General features: G+C 35.7%; 1 protein-coding gene across 1 annotated transcript in view; it reads left to right on the top strand.

The window, feature by feature from the left end:
- The window catches only part of Txl (Thioredoxin-like), a 77367-nt gene extending 73976 nt beyond the window's left edge, over positions 1 to 3391 (top strand). The window contains exon 6 of the mRNA XM_068375662.1: positions 2887 to 3391. Coding sequence (XP_068231763.1) covers positions 2887 to 3097 — 211 coding nt within the window. The 3' untranslated portion in view covers positions 3098 to 3391. The remainder of the gene's footprint in view (positions 1 to 2886) is intronic.
- The last annotated feature ends 17386 nt before the right edge of the window (positions 3392 to 20777 follow it).

The raw sequence follows: 20777 nt of genomic DNA, 5'->3' as shown, positions 1-20777 counted from the left end.
TTGCAATATTTTTCAAAAAATTTATGATATACTTTTTAGCTTGATCCTGATTATTTACACTAAGAAGGAATAAGATCAAAGGCACCCAGTAATTAGTTGTAATTAGCACAAACCCATAACTAAGGTTTATTGTTTAAGGTTTTATTTATGTTTATGCATCCATTATTGATGCGAGTTATTTTATTAAACTACCAAACCCTTTCAGTCTTCCCCTGAATAAATATTTCACTCGAATGCCAGGCCATTTTTGGGATGTCTTACTTAATATGTCTTAAAACAAAAACTATCAGCGCTAAGAATTAATCTTTTTATAGCCTAATAATCCTTCCCATTGATATAGTTTGAATTTTTCCTTAATGTTTTATACACGAATAATGAAAGCAAACTAAGAATACCAGATGTAGGCTATGTCCTTGATCCGTACAAAGTAAAATTACCCGTACGTGAAATATGTGTACTCGGATTCGGAGGGTCGACAATACGCAAATAATTTACTGTACGGAATTAAGTTCATGCGAACACCCAATACTGCAAAACATACAAGGGTGTAGCCAAGTTAGGGTATTATGGAAAATAGGAAATTTTATTCTAATGAGGGATACATTAATACGGTAATATGCTCCATCAAGTGATAAAGCTGTGTGATATGAGTCCCATAGATTTTTTAAGTTTTTACAAGACTGTTGTTTTGCTGCATGATACCAGGAACAAGAAAATCAACAAAGCCTTACCATTTTATATTAGAAATTTAGGAAACATTGAATTTTGCTCTTCTTTTTGTTTATACATTAGCTAAGTATGTAAAATACTATGAAACCAAAGAAGTTTCTCTGTCTCTTAATTTGCAGCATATCTTTATGATGCTCTTAGAGGATTTGGTGGCTATAAGTAGTAAAAGTATCAATGATTAGGCTAATTTTTACATGTATTTGCACTGTGTAAATATCAACACTACTAATGGAAGAGCTCGAGGAATACACGCATTTCACAAGAGGTGTAAGATCATAATTCGTTCCACTATTACAGTATTTGTATTATTTATGTGCTTTATAAAAAGCAAAAATGAACAACACACACAATATTAACCTGTCTTGCTACCTTTTATATATGAAATTGATTAATAGGATCAAGGATAAAACAGAGAATGCAATCTTAGAAATACATGGTGGTTTTAGAAGAGGTAGGGTTTGTATGAATCAGATTTTTACAGTAAGGCAGATATGCGAGAAATATTTAGCAAAAGGTAAGGAGGTGTATGTTGCGTTTATGGATCTGGAGAAAGCGTATGATAGAGTTGATAGGGAAGCAATGTGGAATGTGATGAGGTTATATGGAGTTGGTGGAAAGTTGTTGCAAGCAGTGAAAAGTTTCTACAAAGGTAGTAAAGCATGTGTTATGATAGGAAATGAAGTGAGTGATTGGTTTCCGGTGAGAGTGGGGCTGAGACAGGGATGTGTGATGTCACCGTGGTTGTTTTAACTTGTATGTTGATGGAGTGGTGAGAGAGGTGAATGCTCGAGTGCTTGGACGAGGATTAAAACTGGTAGACGAGAATGACCATGAATGGGAGGTAAATCAGTTGTTGTTTGTGGATGATACTGTACTGGTTGCAGAAACAGAAGAGAAGCTTGGCCGATTAGTGACAGAATTTGGAAGCGTGTGTGAGAGAAGGAAGTTGAGAGTTAATGTGGGTAAGAGTAAGGTTATAAGATGTACGAGAATGGAAGGTGGTGCAAAGTTGAATGTCATGTTGAATGGAGAGTTACTTGAGGAAGTGGATCAGTTTAAGTACTTGGGGTCTGTTGTTGCAGCAAATGGTGGAGTGGAAGCAGATGTACGTCAGAGAGTGAATGAAGGTTGCAAAGTGTTGGGGGCAGTTAAGGGAGTAGTAAAAAATAGAGGGTTGGGCATGAATATAAAAAGAGTAATATATGAGAAAGTGATTGTACCAACTGTGATGTATGGATCGGAGTTGTGGGGAATGAAAGTGACGGAGAGACAGAAATTGAATGTTTGAGATGAAGTGTCTAAGGAGTATGGCTGGTGTATCTCGAAGAGATAGGGTTAGGAACGAAGTGGTGAGAGTGAGAACGGGTGTAAGAAATGAGTTAGCAGCTAGAGTGGATATGAATGTGTTGAGGGGGTTTGGCCATGTTGAGAGAATGGAAAATGGCTGTTTGCTAAAGAAGGTGATGAATGCAAGAGTTGATGGGAGAAGTACAAGAGGAAGGCCAAGGTTTGGGTGGATGGATGGAGTGAAGAAAGCTCTGGGTGACAGGAGGATAGATGTGAGAGAGGCAAGAGAGCGTGCTAGAAATAGGAATGAATGGCGAGCGATTGTGACGCAGTTCCGGTAGGCCTTGCTGCTGCCTCCGATGCCTTAGATGACCGCGGAGGTAGCAGCAGTAGGGGATTCAGCATTATGAAGCTTTATCTGTGGTGGATAATGTGGGAGGGTGGGCTGTGGCACCTTAGCAGTACCAGCTGAACTCGGTTGAGTCCCTTGTTAGGCTGGAGGAACGTAGAGAGTAGAGGTCCCTTTTTTGTTTTGTTTCATTTGTTGATGTCGGCTACCCCCCAAAATTGGGGGAAGTGCCTTGGTATATGTATGTATGTATAATTTTTTTACAACAAAAGTAAAAATAAGTAGCAAATGGTATCAAGAAAACAAATATAAGATTAATTGTAATTATTAATGATGAGGATGATAGATTTTAACGTTAAAATTCGCCCTAAAAACTTGAAAAGGTGATTGTAATGGAAAGGTAAAAATCATTTTAATTTGTGTATTATATGTAACCCAAATTATAAAGGTTATTTAATTCCATAAGGAAAGTTCTGTGGTGTGTGTTTGGACAAGTTTCTTATTTTGTGTAATTTTTACAGGCTTTCACCAAAAGAATTGGAGGGTGAAGTGATCCCTCTGAAATATGTCAAACTTCAAAATGTCATCAATTGTACACTGTTCGTTAAGGACAACCAAACAGAGGCTGATACCACACAGATTTCATATCTACAAATTATAGGGTCGCCAGTGCAAACGACCAAAATGGCAGATTTCAAGAGAGTTGCTGGAAAGAAAGGAGAGAGTCACTGATTATAGTGAGATCTAGTACTTAGAATTTATTCTGTTGATATTTTATTTAGAGGATTGTTTCAGAAAAAGATTTGATATGTTATGATTTTAATCTGGATGTGATGGGAAATGTAAAGTACAGTAAAACCATATTTATATTTTTCTATTTTAAAAGCTCATAATGTATTCGTGTAAAATTTCAGATTAGTGCCTGCTTTGTTTTAAGAGAATTTTGATGCGATATTAAAAACCATATTAAAGATCTCAAAATTATTAATGAATGTCAATTTTGCAACCATAAAACAATTCCTTCCAGGTGTCTTGTTTTCATTATATCCTGTTTTCAACCAACCCACTTTTTGTGAATGCAAAAAACGTAAGGATAAACCGTTGATTTTTTGGATTGTTTAATATTGGGTGTAAAATTTGTTTACTACAGTTTAGATACCATTCATAAAACATTGTAAGAAGGTAAATTGAATTAGTTTATAAGATATTTTAGATACTTTATTATTTACAACTTTTGTCATTTACTACTGGCATTATTCTAAATGATAGGCGTTTCTTCTGTTTTATAAAATAAAATAAAAACATGAGGTTTGATTTTATATATAACTTGATTTCCAAAGTTAGGACTAGGTGTGGAGGAATATTCAATGCAAAGTGTATACAGTAATCCATTTCAGGAGGTACTTAGAGCATGCACTTATAGGTAAACTTTTTTCTGGCGATTTTGGTTATTAGCCTGGTGGGGCTAAATGTTTTACTATATTTAGACAGCCTTTTATATGGTCTATACAGTAAAGTACTTCAAGCTTGATACAGTCAAATGTTTATTATTACATCAATAGGTGTAGGAGGAGATGGTGATGGTGATGACGACAATGAGGGTGTTGTGTAGTTTAACCAGATCACTGGGCCAAGACTGTGAGAGTTACCAGTCTATTAAACTTCTTATTCCTGGTGTAGATATTAATCTGTCCCCGTCATTTGGTCGGTTCTTTATGCATGTTGCATAAGATTTTTCATAATTCTGATCATTCTTTGCATATAGATCTTCCCAGACTTTGCCATCCTATACATAGTACTAAGTATGCAGTTAATTCTAACTGTCTTGCCTTCTCCATCATAAGGCTCAACACTCACCAGCTGTGACCAGATTGTGGAATGATCTTCCTAATCGGGCACTTGAATCGTAGGAACTTTGAAAGTTCAAACTTGCAGTGAATGTTTTTATGTTGAACAGGCTGACATAAATCTCTCCATAGTTTATATAAGACAGCTCTATTTTAACGTTGTCACTGATCTTGAAATATTGTACGTTAATTATTCATTACTTCTCATGTAGTTTATTTCCTTATTTCCTTTCCTTACTGGGCTATTTTTCCTTGTTGGAGCCCTTGGACTTGTAGCTTTCTGCTTTTCCAACTAGTGTTGTAGCTTAGCTAGTAATAGTAATAATGATGATAATACATTATTTTTTTAAATCTTATTGGAAAGCTGGAGATAATGAGGATTCTGACAAAATTCCTTAAAACGATTTATTTTCAAAACTTGACATTTGCTGATGATTGAGGTTTGGACATCCATATAAGTTGTGCATAACGGTTAAGATCGGTCAATTATCAAATATTCATAGATTAAAGGAGAGTGACCAATTTGCAGACATGATTGTATGACTAATATGATCTATTTATTTTGTAAGCCATAGACCAAAATATCAGTTTGATCTGTTTTAATTTGTCAGTTGTTAATCTTTCATAGTCTTCCATTAATTAATGATGAAGGGTTTCTGAGATGTTAGATAATGACTGATACATACATACATACATATACCAAAGCACTTCCCCCAATTTTGGGGGGTAGCCGACATCAACAAAGAAACAAAAACAAAAAGGGGACCTCTACTCTCTACGTTCCTCCCAGCCTAACAAGGACTCAGCCGAGTTCAGCTGGTGCTGCTATGGTGTCACAGCCCACCCTCCCACATTATCCACCACAGATGAAGCTTCATAATGCTGAATCCCCTACTGCTGCTACCTCCACAGTCATCTAAGGCTTCGGAGGCAGCAGCAGGGCCTACCGGAACTGCTGCCTCCGATGCCTTAGATGACCGCGGAGGTAGCAGCAGTAGGGGATTCAGCATTATGAAGCTTCATCTGTGGTGGCTAATGTGGGAGGGTGGGCTGTGACACCATAGCAGTACCAGCTGAACTCGGCTGAGTCCTTGTTAGGCTGGGAGGAACGTAGAGAGTAGAGGTCCCCTTTTTGTTTGACTGATAAGGAATGATAATCTTTTATACGGTCACATAAGTTGAAATTTTGACTTCTTTATCAACTTTGTTTTTCTCTTGGACATGATGGAATCCATGTTTCAACGTTTACACCAGCATTATGTGATTTACGTAATGGAGACATTATTTGTTGAACCAGAGAAGTTTGTGGAGAAACATTTTGAAAGGCATTTATGACCCTTCTAGAGTCGCTTGCTATTAGAAATGTCTGTGGTGGGTTTTTTTATTTATTTGATAAACAGCAAATTAATTTCAAACTCATCTATTGTGAAAACTGGATTGTTTATTTGCAAGGGGATTTTTTTTTCTATAAGGGGACTTTGCAGCAAATCCTGCACCTGTTCAAGATTTGTAGTTAAGTTAAAGGCTCTAGAAATATACTCTAAACCTTTTTTTGAGATTGTCCCCTTAATGTTGATTGCTCAGCACTTGATAGTGGAAGAGTTTCTTAAGTTAAAAACCATTTTTCTTTTTTACGCACTAAGGTTTTTCCCATTTATATAAATTTCACATGGGCCAAAGGAGGTAAAAAGTTATCAAGTTTTCACTTCATTATAATTTTTTTTCTTTTCAAATGAATATTATACAATGTATAATTCCTTTGAAAATGATCTACAGATATTTAAAGATTAGTTTAACACAAATGGATGAGAAATCCAGTAAAGTACTCAGTTCTATAGTATATCTTTGTTGACTGATTCAATGACAACTTTATTTTAACCATAACTTCTGTGCATAGAATGATTTTCAAAAAGGGTTACAAAGAAAACTACCTTAAGAGACCCAATTTCCTAATTTATTGATGACCGAGTAGAAGGCAATGCCTACTTGGTATGTCCAGTCTCAATGTTTTTAGAAAGCGGCATCTCTAATAGGCATTTCACATTCTTTTTCTAAATGGAATCTTCCAGATGTGAGACTTTGATAGATACTTGATAGTTATTGGTAGAAGTCAATTGCCAAAGTTAGACGTATTAACCTGATTACTATGGGCTACTTTTTGTATTTTCCTATATTAGTGTAGAAAGGTCTTGATGCATCTCTAGTTTCACATTGACAGAAGTTAGTTAAAACTAAGTTTGGTTGCCCTTCTCAACAGAAAAGGGGGGAAAGCAGGAAACTGTAAGCCCAAGGGCTCTAAAAGAGAAAAATAGCCTTGTGAGGAAAGGAAATAAACTACAAGAGAAGTAATGAACAATTAGAATAAAATATTTCAAAAACAGTAAAAATCGTATAAATAACTTTCATATATAAAATATAAAACTTAAAATGAAAATGAGGAAGACAAATAAGGTAGAATAGTGCCCAAGTGTATCCTCAAGCAAGATAGCTCTTGGCTACCCCTAGGACAGTGGAAGACCATATGGTACAGAATCTATGGTACTACCCAAGACCAGAGGACAATAGTCTCTCTCCGAGAAGAGCTGCATACCAGTGTGATATACAAAATACTTAATATATAGTAGGCCTACAATAAATTGAACATGTAGGGCCTGTAGTGAATAAGGCTCCCCTACGTGATAAAACCAGGAACGCACCCCTTAAATTAAAGTAAGTGATTTATGGCCTAACGGCTTATAGTTTTATTCTATACACCTGAATAATGAAGGTCAGTTACATATGTTTAGTCTATTCACATTATTTCCCAGCTTCAACTTGAGATACCCTATGCATAAGAAATTTTGAGTCCCCCTGTTATCAAGACGCGTTTTTTTTTTTTTTTTTTTTTTTTTTTTTTTTTTTTTTTTTGAATGGTCAAGGAGTTTAAGTACAATGAAGCGAGAGTAATTCCTTTCAAAGTTTTTAGTTTTGATATAGCCCTGATAGTCCAGTCAAATTAGGAAAAAAAAATGAAAAAATTCATAAGCTGAAAATTGGAGAATGTTTTCTACAGACCATTAGAAATAACATATCAAAAGTCCCCATCCGTCCACCCTGAGCTTCGTCCGCCATCTTGGAAAATGGCCGCCAAATTTCAGTTTTTCGCTATTTCCAAGGAAACTATTGATCTTAGGAAAATAACTGCCTTATACAATATTGTTCATCATAATATTTTCTACAAAAGTTGTTCAATGCATATTTTTGCTATGAATGATAGTTTTAATGATATTCTCGGTTTTGTAACCATATTAAATTGTGTGAGTATGCCCATGTGAATTTATTCACTTGGTTTTGATCTGATACTTGGCTTTTTTATTATTCTATTTTTTTTTTGCGCTATAGTATTTTCCAAATGGTTATCCTTTTTGTTTTGTTTTCGTTTCAGAATATACTTTAAAAATGGAAGGAACCACATCAAAGTGAATTATGTGTACTTTTCGAAGAACGCTTTATAGAAAGTGAAAATGTTTGTGTTAAGAAAGGTATGTCGACACTTGTTGAAGCAAGTGAGAAAAGAGGAGATGATAAGTGGCAAAAGTGGGTTAATTTATCAACTATTTAAGTATACATAAAATGCAGAAAAGACTATACTAGAGAAAAGAGTATAAAAGCAGCTTATAAAAAAGATACAACTGACCAGGAGGAAACAGGGTCACCTATTAAACAGAAAATTAGATCAAAAGAAACTGTGTTTGATTTCATGAAAAAGTGTATATTTTGTTTACAAGGGTGCTGTGAAAAAGAGGAAAAGAAAAAACCTCTCCATAGACGGCAAGTAGTTAGTATAGTAATGACCTTAGACTTTAGAAAAAATGTGCTGGATAAATGCATCAATCGTAATATATGACTGGGGCAAAAAAGTAAAAGCAATTATAGTTGGTGTTCATTGTTTGGTTGCAGAAGAAGCAAGATACCATAGGTCATGTAGCTCCAAGTTTTTTTCGAAGCAACACTTAAATCCGTCGGGTAAACGTGGACGACCCGATGATGAAGATATAGAAACTGGCTTAGAGAAAGTTTGTTCATATATGGAAGACAGTGATGACTGTCAATTTACTTTGCAGGAATTGTTAGATGTGATGCATCAGAACCAATCTTGCAGGACAAGTGGAAGCTATCTGAAAACCAAATTACAAGAAAAGTATGGAAATGATGTTATCATAACTACCCTCCTAAGAAAGATTCCCATTGTATGTTTCCGCAAATCAGGAGATAAATTGCTATGTAATTCTTGGTATAATGAAAAACTCCATAGTGAGAAAGAAGGGCGAATGATGATTGTTAGAACTGCAGCAGCTATTATTAAAGAGGACATCAAGTCAAAGGTGTACGACTCCAGCAACTATCCTTCTCTTTGATAATGTTGAAAACAACATACCTGATTCTCTTCAAGTTTTATTACATGAAATAATTGAAAAAGGAGGAAAGGGAGATACAGACGACAAACACAGGGTATGCTCTGCTATAGCTCATTCAATCCTACAAGCAGTCCGTCCAAGAACATTTGTCTCTCCGATCCTACTCGGAGTAGCTGTTTACGTACACAGGAAATTTGGATCAAGACTCCTGGTACATATTTTACATAAACTGGAATTCTCTACTGGATATAATGAAGCACAACTCTTTGAAGCATCTTGTATGAAAACTACCCCTCCTAATGTTTTGCCTGATAGTTTCATGCAGTTTGTTTTTGATAATGCAGATTTTGATGTGCACACAATTGATGGGTTTCACACATTTCACTGCATGGAAGGCATTGAATGTGTAACACCAGCAGGCTCAATGATCAAACCAGAAGTGATTGAAAGACTGAAAAAATGCCATCTGCTAGAGAAATTTCTTCGTGTTCATCTATAACAGTGAAACCTTCACAAGTTATAGTGAAAGTGGGCTGAAAAGGATTGAAATTGAGGATCTAAAAAAACTTACATCAAATCCTAGTGAAAAAATTACAACGTCATCTTGTCATTTGTTATGGTTGAGTGGGAAGTGGATGAAATTTAAGGATATTCCACACTGGAATGGATTTATGGATGCTATCAGTAATAGCGAGGACTTTGATACGACGTCCATTCGCTTCTTGCCTTTCCTTGATTTAAAGGCTACCTCTTCTGATGCAATAAACAGCGTGTTACATTTTGCATCTGATTCATGTATAAAAGCGAGTAAGAGTGTGACATGTGTTACTTTTGACCAGCCACTATATTGGAAGGTAAGAGAGATTGTGTCCTCTACTGAAAACAGTTTGAATTTAGGGAATGTTTTCGTGCGACTAGGTGGTTTTCATCTCTTAATGTCATTTATGGGTTCTATTGGGTACATCATGGCCGGTAGTGGATTAAAAGGAGTGTGGGAGACAGTTTATGCACCTAAATCTACAGACAAAATGATGACAGGACACAGCTTTGCCAGAGCCCTTCGAGCACATCTGTTAACATATGCTGCATTGGGCCAGCTTCTTTTAGATGGTGCAACCATTTCTGATGAGGATAAACAAGAGGTTCAGTCCATGCTTCAGCAGTATGATAACAAAACATTGACTGCAACATCAGTAAAGGAATCGGCTATCATAAATAGCATTGTAAAGAAATTTAACACTCGTGTGCAAGAAGTTGCCTTAAGGGGCAAAACAGCAATGCTTTGGATACAATATTTCCAGATGGTGATTGTGATGCTACACTATATAGAGGCTGAAAGATTAGGAAATTGGGAATTACACCTACTGTGTGTTCAAGAGTTTATACCTTACTTTCATGCAGCTGGTCACTTAGCTTATTCAAAATCGTGCCACCTACTGTATACTTGCAAGATATGCATGATTTACACCAGCATATGCCTGATGAAGATTTTGTCAAGTTTACAAAGAAAGGATTTTTTACAATCGGGCGCTCAAACAAGAATTGGGCTGGTCTATGGTCAGATCTTACTGTTGAACAAATGCTAATGAGGACCATGAAGACCTCAGGAGGGCTGACACATGGGCGAGGGATAACCGATAGTGTATTGAGTCGGTGGATACTTGGCATGCCAGATACATGTGAAATGTGCACCAAAGTTGAGGAGTTTTGTGGATTGAGAAGTTCGTATAGTGAACAGCACATTGAACTACAACCTTCAAGGATTGTGAGAGATAAGGAAGATACAGAAAAGATTTTGCAGTGGTTTCTGTCTCATCCACCCTTTTCAGACAATAAGGAGATTATGTCACTTGCAACTGGGATAACTGGTGATAATAAGATAAACTGCTCCAAAGCTATGAAATTGGATTGGAGTCTATGAATGCCATAACTGGACAAGCTTTCGGTGAGGTAAAATTGAAGCACAAGAACCGTGTGTTACCTCTGGCAACAATCAACTCAAGTGTCACAATGCGAGAAGATATTGTTCCTGTTGATACACCTCTTCTGTTTCAAAGCAAGATTATTTTCAGTACGAGCTTGCCCCAATGCCACTTGCATTATTTACTGAACAGGGCATGAGAAAGACCAACAAAGCTGCAATGTATAGTGTGTTCAATGATAAGAGTACTAGTACATTTCAGTATCTGGATGAAGCAGTTTTCATTGTAGATGGAGGTTTTCTACTTCATCGTGTTGTGTGGCCATCACACATTCAAGGACTCACTTATGGTGAGGTCTATGAGGCATACATCTCATACATCAAACAGTATTACCACACAAAGGCAGTCATTGTGTTTGATGGATACGGTGACTCAAAATCTAGTACAAAGCATGCAGAGAGACAACGCAGATCACGCACATTGCAAACTACTGATACGATTTTTTACCCCAACACCAAAATATGCATTAGTCAAGAAAAAATCCTATCAAATGAGCATAACAAATCGCGATTTATTAGCCAGTTGTCAAGAAAACTAGCTGAAAATTATAGACAGCTATACGAGAGTGTTTGAACTCTGAGAGCACCATCGCTGTTGTTGGAGAAGATGTTGACCTTCTTATACTTCTGATTGCACTGACACCAGAAAGCAGAAATATTACTTTCTTGAAACCTGGTCGTGGAAAAGTGCCTGCCCGACACTACAATTCTTCTGATCTACAAGCATCACTTGGTTCACTAAAGGATTACATTCTTTTCATTCATGCTGCCAGTGGGTGTGACACAGTTTCGTCTCTCTTCGGACAAGGGGAGCTTAAACTATTCAGACTTTTACAGAACAAAGAAAGACTAAGGAAACATGTAGATGTATTTAATAGCAAGACAACACAAATCAGTGGCTGATGCAGGAGAGAAGTTACTTATTGCCCTATATGGAGGTCCTGATGAAGAATTTGAGCTAAGTTCATTTCGATTGAAGTAGGAGAGCAACAGTACGTTGTAAAAGGCAAGTAAAACTTGAAAGACTTCCCCCAACAGCAGAAGCATCAAAACAACATTTTCTTCCTGTGTACCATCAGGTTCAACTATGGCATAGCAATCCACTACCGCCTGAGCAGTGGGGATGGATAAAAGGCACTGATGGCTTGGTTCCTGTCACCACAGAATTACCACCCACACCTGAGAAGTTGCTACATTTGATATCGTGCACATGCACAAAGAACTGTGTACGGAACTGCAGATGTGTAAAAGGGGGTCTAAAATGTTCCATCGTATGTGTATGTTGTTGAAGGGTTTCTTGCTCAAACTCTATGATCCAATCCGAGGAAGAACTAATGGATGAACTGGAGACTCCCTCACGTGATACCGATGAAAGTGACAATGAAGATCATGAAGAATCTGTTGAGCCAGAAGAAATATGCCATGCAAACCAACAGGAAATTAGCTGTGAAGAACCAGTCAATAATTCAGGTACGGCAAAATCAAGTGTTTTACTATCTACTTCTACTTCAGTGGAGCCGCTAGAGCGTCCAAGGAAATCGTTAAGATCACAGATTTAGTATAAGAAATTGTATATGTGACAAGAAGAGTATCAAGATAGTTGTGGATTAGGCCTAAAGGGGAAACCACATTAAAAAAAAAAACGCGCCTACGTACTTTATCTTATGGGTGGTGTGGAAAAAAGTACAGATTTAAAATATTGTGCCCGCAAAAACTTGATATAGCTTGCAAACTATCACATGTAGAGTACATATGCATGAAACCTCTTTTGTAGAGAATTTCGTGAGCTTTAATAATGTACTGAATAGTCATTTTCGTCAGACTAACCGTTTTCATGAAAAAAAGCAAAAAAAAAGAAATTTGGCGGCCATTTTCCAAGATGGCGGACAAAGCTCAAGGTGGATCAATGGGGACTTTTGATATGTTATTTCTAAGTGTCTAAAGAAGTCATGTGCAAAATTTTAGATTATGATTTTTTTCATTTATTTCACTAAAATATGACTAAAATGACTGGACTATGATGTGTTTGGGGATCCAACAGAGGCTTTTTCATAATTTCTAATATAAGGTGTGTGTAGTTACTTGCAGGTGAGCTATTGTGATAATTTTATTTATGAAAATATTTCAACAACGTTGCCTACAGTATATACCTTTTTTAGACACCCTGTATTTGTTGGGGAATGTCCAAGGATCCTCAAAGAACGATTTCCTAGTTTCTCGTTGATTAAAGTTACAGCTAAAAGGAAGTTAATATGCTCTTCTATCTGAAATTTAAATTGATTTTGCACCAACAACATCAGTATGGCCTTACACCAAGTTTTGAAGATGATGGCATGTTATTAGTTTCCATGATGATGGTTAGACTTTTGGTGTAACTTTTTGTAGCACTCTGTAATTGAATACGTTTTCTTTGATTCCATGTAGGGACACTAGAAGTTCCAGAACTTAGCTATACCGAATGTTGACGTTCAGTATATTGTCAAATGTATGGTATTATTTCTTGCACTGCGCTGTATATGTTAATGTAGGTGGTCAACGTGAACATTGAAGAATGTTGCAGACTTTAAGATTAATTAAGTTTATTTACTGTATAGTAATTGTAGGCCTACAGGTACATTAACCCGACACTATTCTTACTGGTTGTGATTTTCTCCATATATTTTATAGCATTCTTCTCTATTTAAATGTAAATAAGTCATTGTTAGTGATTTCCATCCTAATGCCCTACAGTTTTACCCTAACCAAAATTTTATGTTCATCTACACAGGATATATATTCATTTAGCTCGAACTTCATGGTTAGCTATTGTAATTTGTAGTGTACATGGGGGTTTTGAGACACCCTGTTTTGGCTAGACTCACGTGTTTTTAATTGCCAAGGAGTTTAAAGTATCAAAGACGGAGTCTAATGTCTCTCGAAGTTTGTAGGTATAATATATGTACCTTAAGTTTAAAGAACAAACTAAGATGATCATTAGACAGGTCTGGTGATAAGAGTTTCTCTTATGGAAAGATCTAGAATACCTGCTAAGCTTTTTAAATCAATAATATTAATTGGTATAACTCACATTCATTTTTGTATACCCTGTATAAATGAGTGGTTTTTTTTTAAAGCAAGGAGTACAAAGCTACTACTTTTGTGTTCGTTTTATAGTTAATCGTAGCAATATTTAATTTCATAGCGAAATTTTAGTTGCCTTACAATATTCAAAACCTCCAACTTAAATTTTTCTTTAAAGTTGAATCTCAATAAGTGTCTGTAAATTTCTATTCAAGTTTATCCCTATTTGAAAACAACTTTTGCATCACACTGTTCCTCGAGGTAGTCAGGAATCTCAAAGAGTAGATTGCTCCGTTTTTTGCAATACCAAAGAAACTTATTCATACAACTTAGATATACTTGTGGGTGCAAGAGAAGCGTTTCTATTATAAGTATAATGCAGAGTATGAAATTTTCTCCAGGTGGAAGAGTGTGATTATTTGATTTGTTATTTATTTCTATTTGGTTACCATTATGAAAACTTTTTAATCACCCTGTATAAGATGGCGACTGTCCAAGGATCCTCAAAGAGTGCATTCTTACTTTCATGTCTCTTAATATTATGACACTAAGGTCGTTCGTTTGCTTTTTTAACTGAAGTTGAAATTGATTTTGCACCCATGATATCAGTATGGGCTTACACACAGTTGGGAGGTAATGATATGGGAATGAAATTCATATTCTTTCAAGTACACTTTTGATGTAAGATTTTGTGGTACCCTGTAAACGATTACGTTTTTTTCAAAGCTCTACGTTTTCTTTGATCCCCATAAGTATTACACTAGGACAATTTACCCATGCAGTATATTGATGTTCAATACATTTTTGTTAGCTTCATGGTGATTTTTACATAGGCCTGTCTTGATTAATGTTGGTAGGGCTTGGAAACTAACCTGGCAATTATTTTCAGTAAGTAGCCTACATAATTTTGTAAACTCATAAATAGAACCTTTTTCATTAACTGATTTTTGCATATTTGGTTGATAGAATTGTTAAATTATTTCAATATTGGTAATTTCTGGCTTGATGCCTTACTGTTTTATCCTAAACATATAATGAAGAGAGTTATAAATGTTTAGTCAATCTTCAATGCATTTCTAATCAAATTTCGTTGGTTAGCTTGTGGACAATGGATTTTGAGATACCCTGTTTTTGCTAGAGTTGCTATTTTTTTAATGGCCAAGGAGTTTAAGTACCAAGAACAGAGTCTAATGCCCCATTTAATATGTTAAACAGAATATCTGTTACTCAAACTCAAAGAATAAACGGAGTGTATCATTGTGGCCTCAAGTACGATGATTTTATTATAGTTTAATTTAGAACAAAACAATATAAACCAGTATTATTTAATGGGATATCCCATCTTTTTTTTCTTTTTTTTTTCTTTTTTTTTTGTATTCACTGTATAAGGAAAATAGTTTCGTGGACCAAGGACCATGAAGTTACTACTTTAGAACTGGGTACAGTTAAGATCATATAAATATAGGATTTTGGTGGGAAACTTGAGTGTCCTGAGAAGATTTTGAAAATACAAACAGTAAGTATTCTGTAAACTTGAAGGCTAAGATATCATAGTAAACCAGTTTCTTTAGTGTCATTATTTGATGATAACTTCTGCATCACACTGTTTTGCGAGGTAGTCAATGATCCTAAAGAGCAGAATGCCCAGCTCTGTAATAGTTGTGAAACCCTCTTAGTATAGTTTATGAATATCCTTTTAGGTTCTCCAACCCGATTCCGTTATAATATTAACCCATGAAATGTAGTTTTCTTCAAGTGTAAAAATCACGACAGTTTGATTTAGGAATATTTTTCAACAGTGGTCCCGAGAGAGGTCTTTTTAATCACCCTGTATATGATGGGGAGTGTCCAAGGATCATAAAATAGTATGTCCCGATTTTTGCATCGATCGAAAATTTAACATAAAACAAGTTAATTTGCTTTTTAACTGTAATAGTTACAAATATGACATCTATGATATCAGTATGTATTCATGCTGTACCAGGAGCTAATATAATTGGACTAAAATACCTATACTTGTGATTACATTTTAGTAGTAGTAACTTTTTGTTACACTGTAGAACGCGTTTTCTTTGAAATCTCCATACAAGGAACTTTGCAAGTTTTCTTTGATGCTCCATACATGGCATCAAAGTAATACAGCGTGATAAAAGTATTGCCCTTGGATTAATATATAAGTGTAGATCATACTGACGTTCCTGTTCTGACTGATTTACCATAAAATCCTCAGCCATTGGTTGTCATTTTTCATTGTTTTGAGGATGTTGTTTTGCTCTTATGATTAGATCACAAATTTATTTCAAATGAATAGTCTTAAGTAGAGAGGCTATTATAGTAGGCATATATACTGGAAATTTTAATCGGAATAATTGTAATGTTTTATGGATGGATGATTGACTTTTATGTGTAATAAAAAAGCCAAAACTAATTGTACACAGACCAAAAAAAATTTGAGTCTGAATTACTTTTACCACCGTTGTTATGAAGATCTGATTTGTGCTCGGTAATCTAATTTAAAGTCTGGGTGATATTGCAGTTCAATGTCGTATTTTTGTAGTTGTGTAACTGAGAAAAATTTACTGGAGTACTGTCGGTGCAACTTTTACCTATTGGCTGTAAATTTCAAATGTTTCATAATGAAATTTGTGTAATGTTATCCTTGTTGGGGATCAGGTATACGGTGTTTAGATCTGGATATCAATTCGAATTACCCTACTCAAAGATTGAAATAGATTGCTCATATAATGATAAGTGATGATGAAGACTTGCCAAAAATCTAAAATATTAATTGAGAAAGCACTAATTTCAAGGCATTTTGCGGTATTTATGAAAAAAGTTCATGGAAATTTAGCAAAACTTCGTGTAGAGAACTGATCTGCCGCATATTACCTCAATTTCAGTGTTGCCAGATATGGGAATTTATCCCTAGATTTGGGGATTGTGGGTGTCTGAGGGTGGATATTCTGTACAAATTTCTATGAAGAAAAAACAAATTAGTTTGCTTGCATTTATATGAAGTATATTTAGTAATTTCTATATTAGTAAAGCCTTCAGGATCAGAAGAAAAATACATTTGTGGAAATGGGGATATTTTTGTGTTTTCGGGATTTTTTTTTTATCATGAGTTTTGGGGATTTTCAGACTAGCCCATCTGGTCACACTGTCAATTGAAGTGAACTCCCTAAATAGTTGTTGTCGTTTGGTAAGAAAACTTTTCAAGTTCTACTGAACTTCTTTAGGTTATTTCCAACATTTAAATAGCATAAACTTGAATACTGCATGTCCTTTGTATATAGAAAGGAGAATATGCTTTAGAGAACTATTAATTTTTATATTTTCGATGGTTTCAATCAAAGTATGTTCTACCTGGAATGTTTAAATGGCCGCCATATTAGACTAAATATTTCCGGTATTATTGTAGTTTTCCTTGGTAATTTTAGTCTGTTGAAATGAGGTATGAGTTTCATCAAAAGTATATAGTTGCAATACCAGACAGTTTATGCCATTGTGATAATTCAAGTAATTTACTCGGCCACCTATGTACTTGATACTTGTAAGTTTATATAGAACGCTTTCCATCTAACACTAATTAGATGCAGGTTATGCTATATTAACAAGTTTAGACAATGGCTTTATTGTGGATATCGTATAAGGTTTGAAAATGCTTTATTACATATAATTTTTGTTATGGGTGGTCGTAGGGTAGGCCTACCATTATCGCCACCGGCAAGGGTTGCTAATTTTAGGTTAGGCATATTGCTTTGATTGCGTTAAATAGATCGAACTTCCATTTATTCCAAAGCTTACTTGTATGCCCATTTAATGCTCCTGTTTACTGGTTTTAGAAGAAAAATAATGAGCTTCAAGGAATTTTGCTATAAGGTTCATATAGATAATCAGTTTGGCAAGATATTTTTCTTTCGTTTTGTGAACAACTTGTCTAAACTAACATAGTACCTTAGAGTTTAGGTGTTAAAGTTGTATTGTATTACAGGGTCTGATTTTGAACAGAAAATATATGTTTTCCTATAGTAAGTAATGTGATTTAACTGAATTTGACCTTCATTTCAACCGCAAACAAATAGAACAACCAATTCGACTAACTTTAAGTTGCCGAATTGGTTGCTGTTATTACGGATGAAATGAAGGTGAAAACCGGTTAAATCGTGTTATTTTCTACACGAAAACTTATATTTTGTTAAAATCGTTACATATCATCATTGTTGTCATATATGTTGTGTTAAAATGTTTAAATATAAGCACTTGATCAAATTCGGTGTCACTTCACTCACGTATGTATTGCGAACGATAACATTAGCAACGTTAACAACGATACACAGCATTACCAACGTTACGGTGATACACAGCGTTACCAACGTTGCGGTGGCATTACTAACGTTAGCAGTGATATGGTAATATTAGCATGTGTATTTCAAAGAATTTTTCCATATACACTACACAATATATAAAAAAGTACAAAAAGGGTACAGAACCTGACTTAACCCACCTAACGTAACCTAACCTAGAGGTTCCTAGGTCACAAACCCAATATAATGCCCTTTGTTATATCACTTCACTCACGTTATGATAACATTATATGTAATGGTTTTTATTTCGCCATTAGCTCGCTTTGCTCGCATGAAAATAAGACAAGCTCGTATGTACTGGCAACCGGTAATGTTGAGCTGCGCACGCTAACATTAGTAATGTTACGCTAACATTACCAACGTTAAATATAATGGTTACTGTTCCTCACTTACGATCACAGGAAAATAAAACTTCAACCTCGTATGCACTGGCAATCGGTAATGTTGAGATTTGCACTCTTAACAAAATATAGTAAAACTAACGCATTAAAGGTAAAGAAATTAATGTTTTTTATAACTGTAACGACGTAACTTGTAGGTCACGGGGTGTTGTGACCAATTCTGTGGCGACAGCTGCTTTGCCTTACTTTAGTACTGTACTTGGAACACTGTAAAAGTTGGTATATTACATTACGAGATTTAAGAAAATTATCAACATTGGAATTCACCAAAATACTTAAGTATGGAGTACTGAAGTCGTTACTTGGATCGTAAAATACGCAAAAAGACGTCACTTGAACTAACAAAGACCTGACTTGGGCAAAGGTTTCCACGGAAAAGGGTTTGTTGGAAGTTGGGGGTAGGGAAATATTAACCCCCCGTGTAAACTTTACATACGTATGGGTTTCGTGATTAGTTAACGTAAAAGCAACGGTGTCTAGAGAGTAAACATGAATGAACAGAATGGGAAACTTGTCCAGAGCAAGTATTTATGTGAAATCTGGGAGTGACAAGTTAATAACAAAATGTATAAAAGTAATATTTGAAGATAAAATGGAATGTATGATAAATGATATTTCAAGGGTACCCTGTATATAAAATTAGGTGATTTTATAAGGTATCGGATAATAAAATGAGTAATACTGGGGTCAAACGTAATATGTATACGAGGGTATTACATAACTAATCAAGTAATAGACCTGAACAGAGCTGGTAGAGAGACGGATAGTTACATTTCACGATTAGAGAAGAAGAAATCCTATTGGTGGAGGAAAAGTCTCTGCGCAGTGAAGCGGGGTTTTTGTGCAGAAGGTCGAAACCTGCTATGTACAAACGAACTTACAAGAGCGACTAGAACCGGCAAGTAGAATGAGAAAAATTGAATGGAAAACACTGCTAATGTTAGCATGATACGCTAACATTTGATCTACATCACACGTTGGCAGCTCTGGTTACTGTATTCTTTCATGAGACATAGCCTTTGCAACGGCGCCTCCAAAGTTTATCCAGTTACAGTATACTGTTTTGTCTTTTCCTCCGTTTATTGTACATCCAAGAAGGTAATGTATAGAGAAGAAAAGGCTTGTTTTACGTTTATATATCGTTTCCCCAGTATGTTTTCCCCACCCAAAACCCCGAGTTCCCACTGGGGGTCCCCCATTATCGTAGGATATAGATGTACTGTACATATATTTCTGAAACTATTCATTTGCGACGGGAACGAGAGTCATTTTCGAAGAGAAATGAAGTAGTTTTTTTCCTAGGTTACATTGCACTGTAATACACTACAATAATACCCATTATTGTAATTATCAAACATCATCGTATTTAGGATTTTTAGGGGTATATGGTATATAAATATCAAATGGTTGTACAGGCTTGTGTTCTATGCTAAACCACAACCACTGAACCTAACCTATCCCATTGCGACAGGTCCCCCTTATCTGGGCTTTGCTTGCCTATAACTGCCCCTATTCTGTATTTGAATGTCAAAAAAGTTAATTATATATTTGTTCTTACACTAATACAAACCTATTGTCCTGTAAAATAGATATCTTGTGTAGTGTTGGAAGGAAAATTGTATTAATAAGGTAGTTGATTGGCATGTTGAGAGATGGAAAAGCCACCCCCAATTACCTGTTGCAGAGTAGTCACGTTAGTATTTAGTTGCGGCGGGCACAGGTATGTCTCTGGGTTCCTCCCATCACTGTTCGATTGTTTGTATGTTTGTGAGGTGTGTTCGATTTTTGTTTTGAGCTCGTTCTTTAAAAGGAAGTACAGTGATAGGCAATTTTTTTGATAAAGGAAATTTTGTTTTTATTAGGATATAAATCTCCGAACCCCATGTGTTGTGTATTTTTCTGAAAGGGAGACAGTAAGCAGCTTGCCTTGCAGTTTTGTCCTTGACACTTTCAGTCCATAAGACGATGAACTGAGAGCAACTTGGTAACACAGGGATGGAGTTATCAGTGTGAACTGAGATTGGCCCTACCTGAATGCCCAATAGTGAAACTGTTTGGCAGGTTCACCAAACAAAGTGTGTTCCCTGGATTGTGATTCCTGTTTTCCCTGTGCTCCCTATCTCACAAAACCCACAATGTAACTTTCTCCTCAGAGGGAATGCAGTCATTATCTGTCTTAGGTTAGGTGATGTCTGCACTACGAAGGAATATGGTTGACAAGGGGAAGGAGAGACTACCAACCTTTTCTCTCTAATCCATACCCTTGGTGGACATTTCTTCCTTGTGGAGATGACAACATAGAAGAGTCGCCTGGGAAGGCCTTTTTTTTTTTAAAGTGCCGTGGACTTTACAGTAGCCT

This window comes from Palaemon carinicauda, chromosome 6 (assembly GCF_036898095.1).
Source record: "Palaemon carinicauda isolate YSFRI2023 chromosome 6, ASM3689809v2, whole genome shotgun sequence".
NCBI lineage: Eukaryota > Metazoa > Arthropoda > Malacostraca > Decapoda > Palaemonidae > Palaemon > Palaemon carinicauda.
This window is presented reverse-complemented; position numbering and strand designations above follow the sequence as displayed.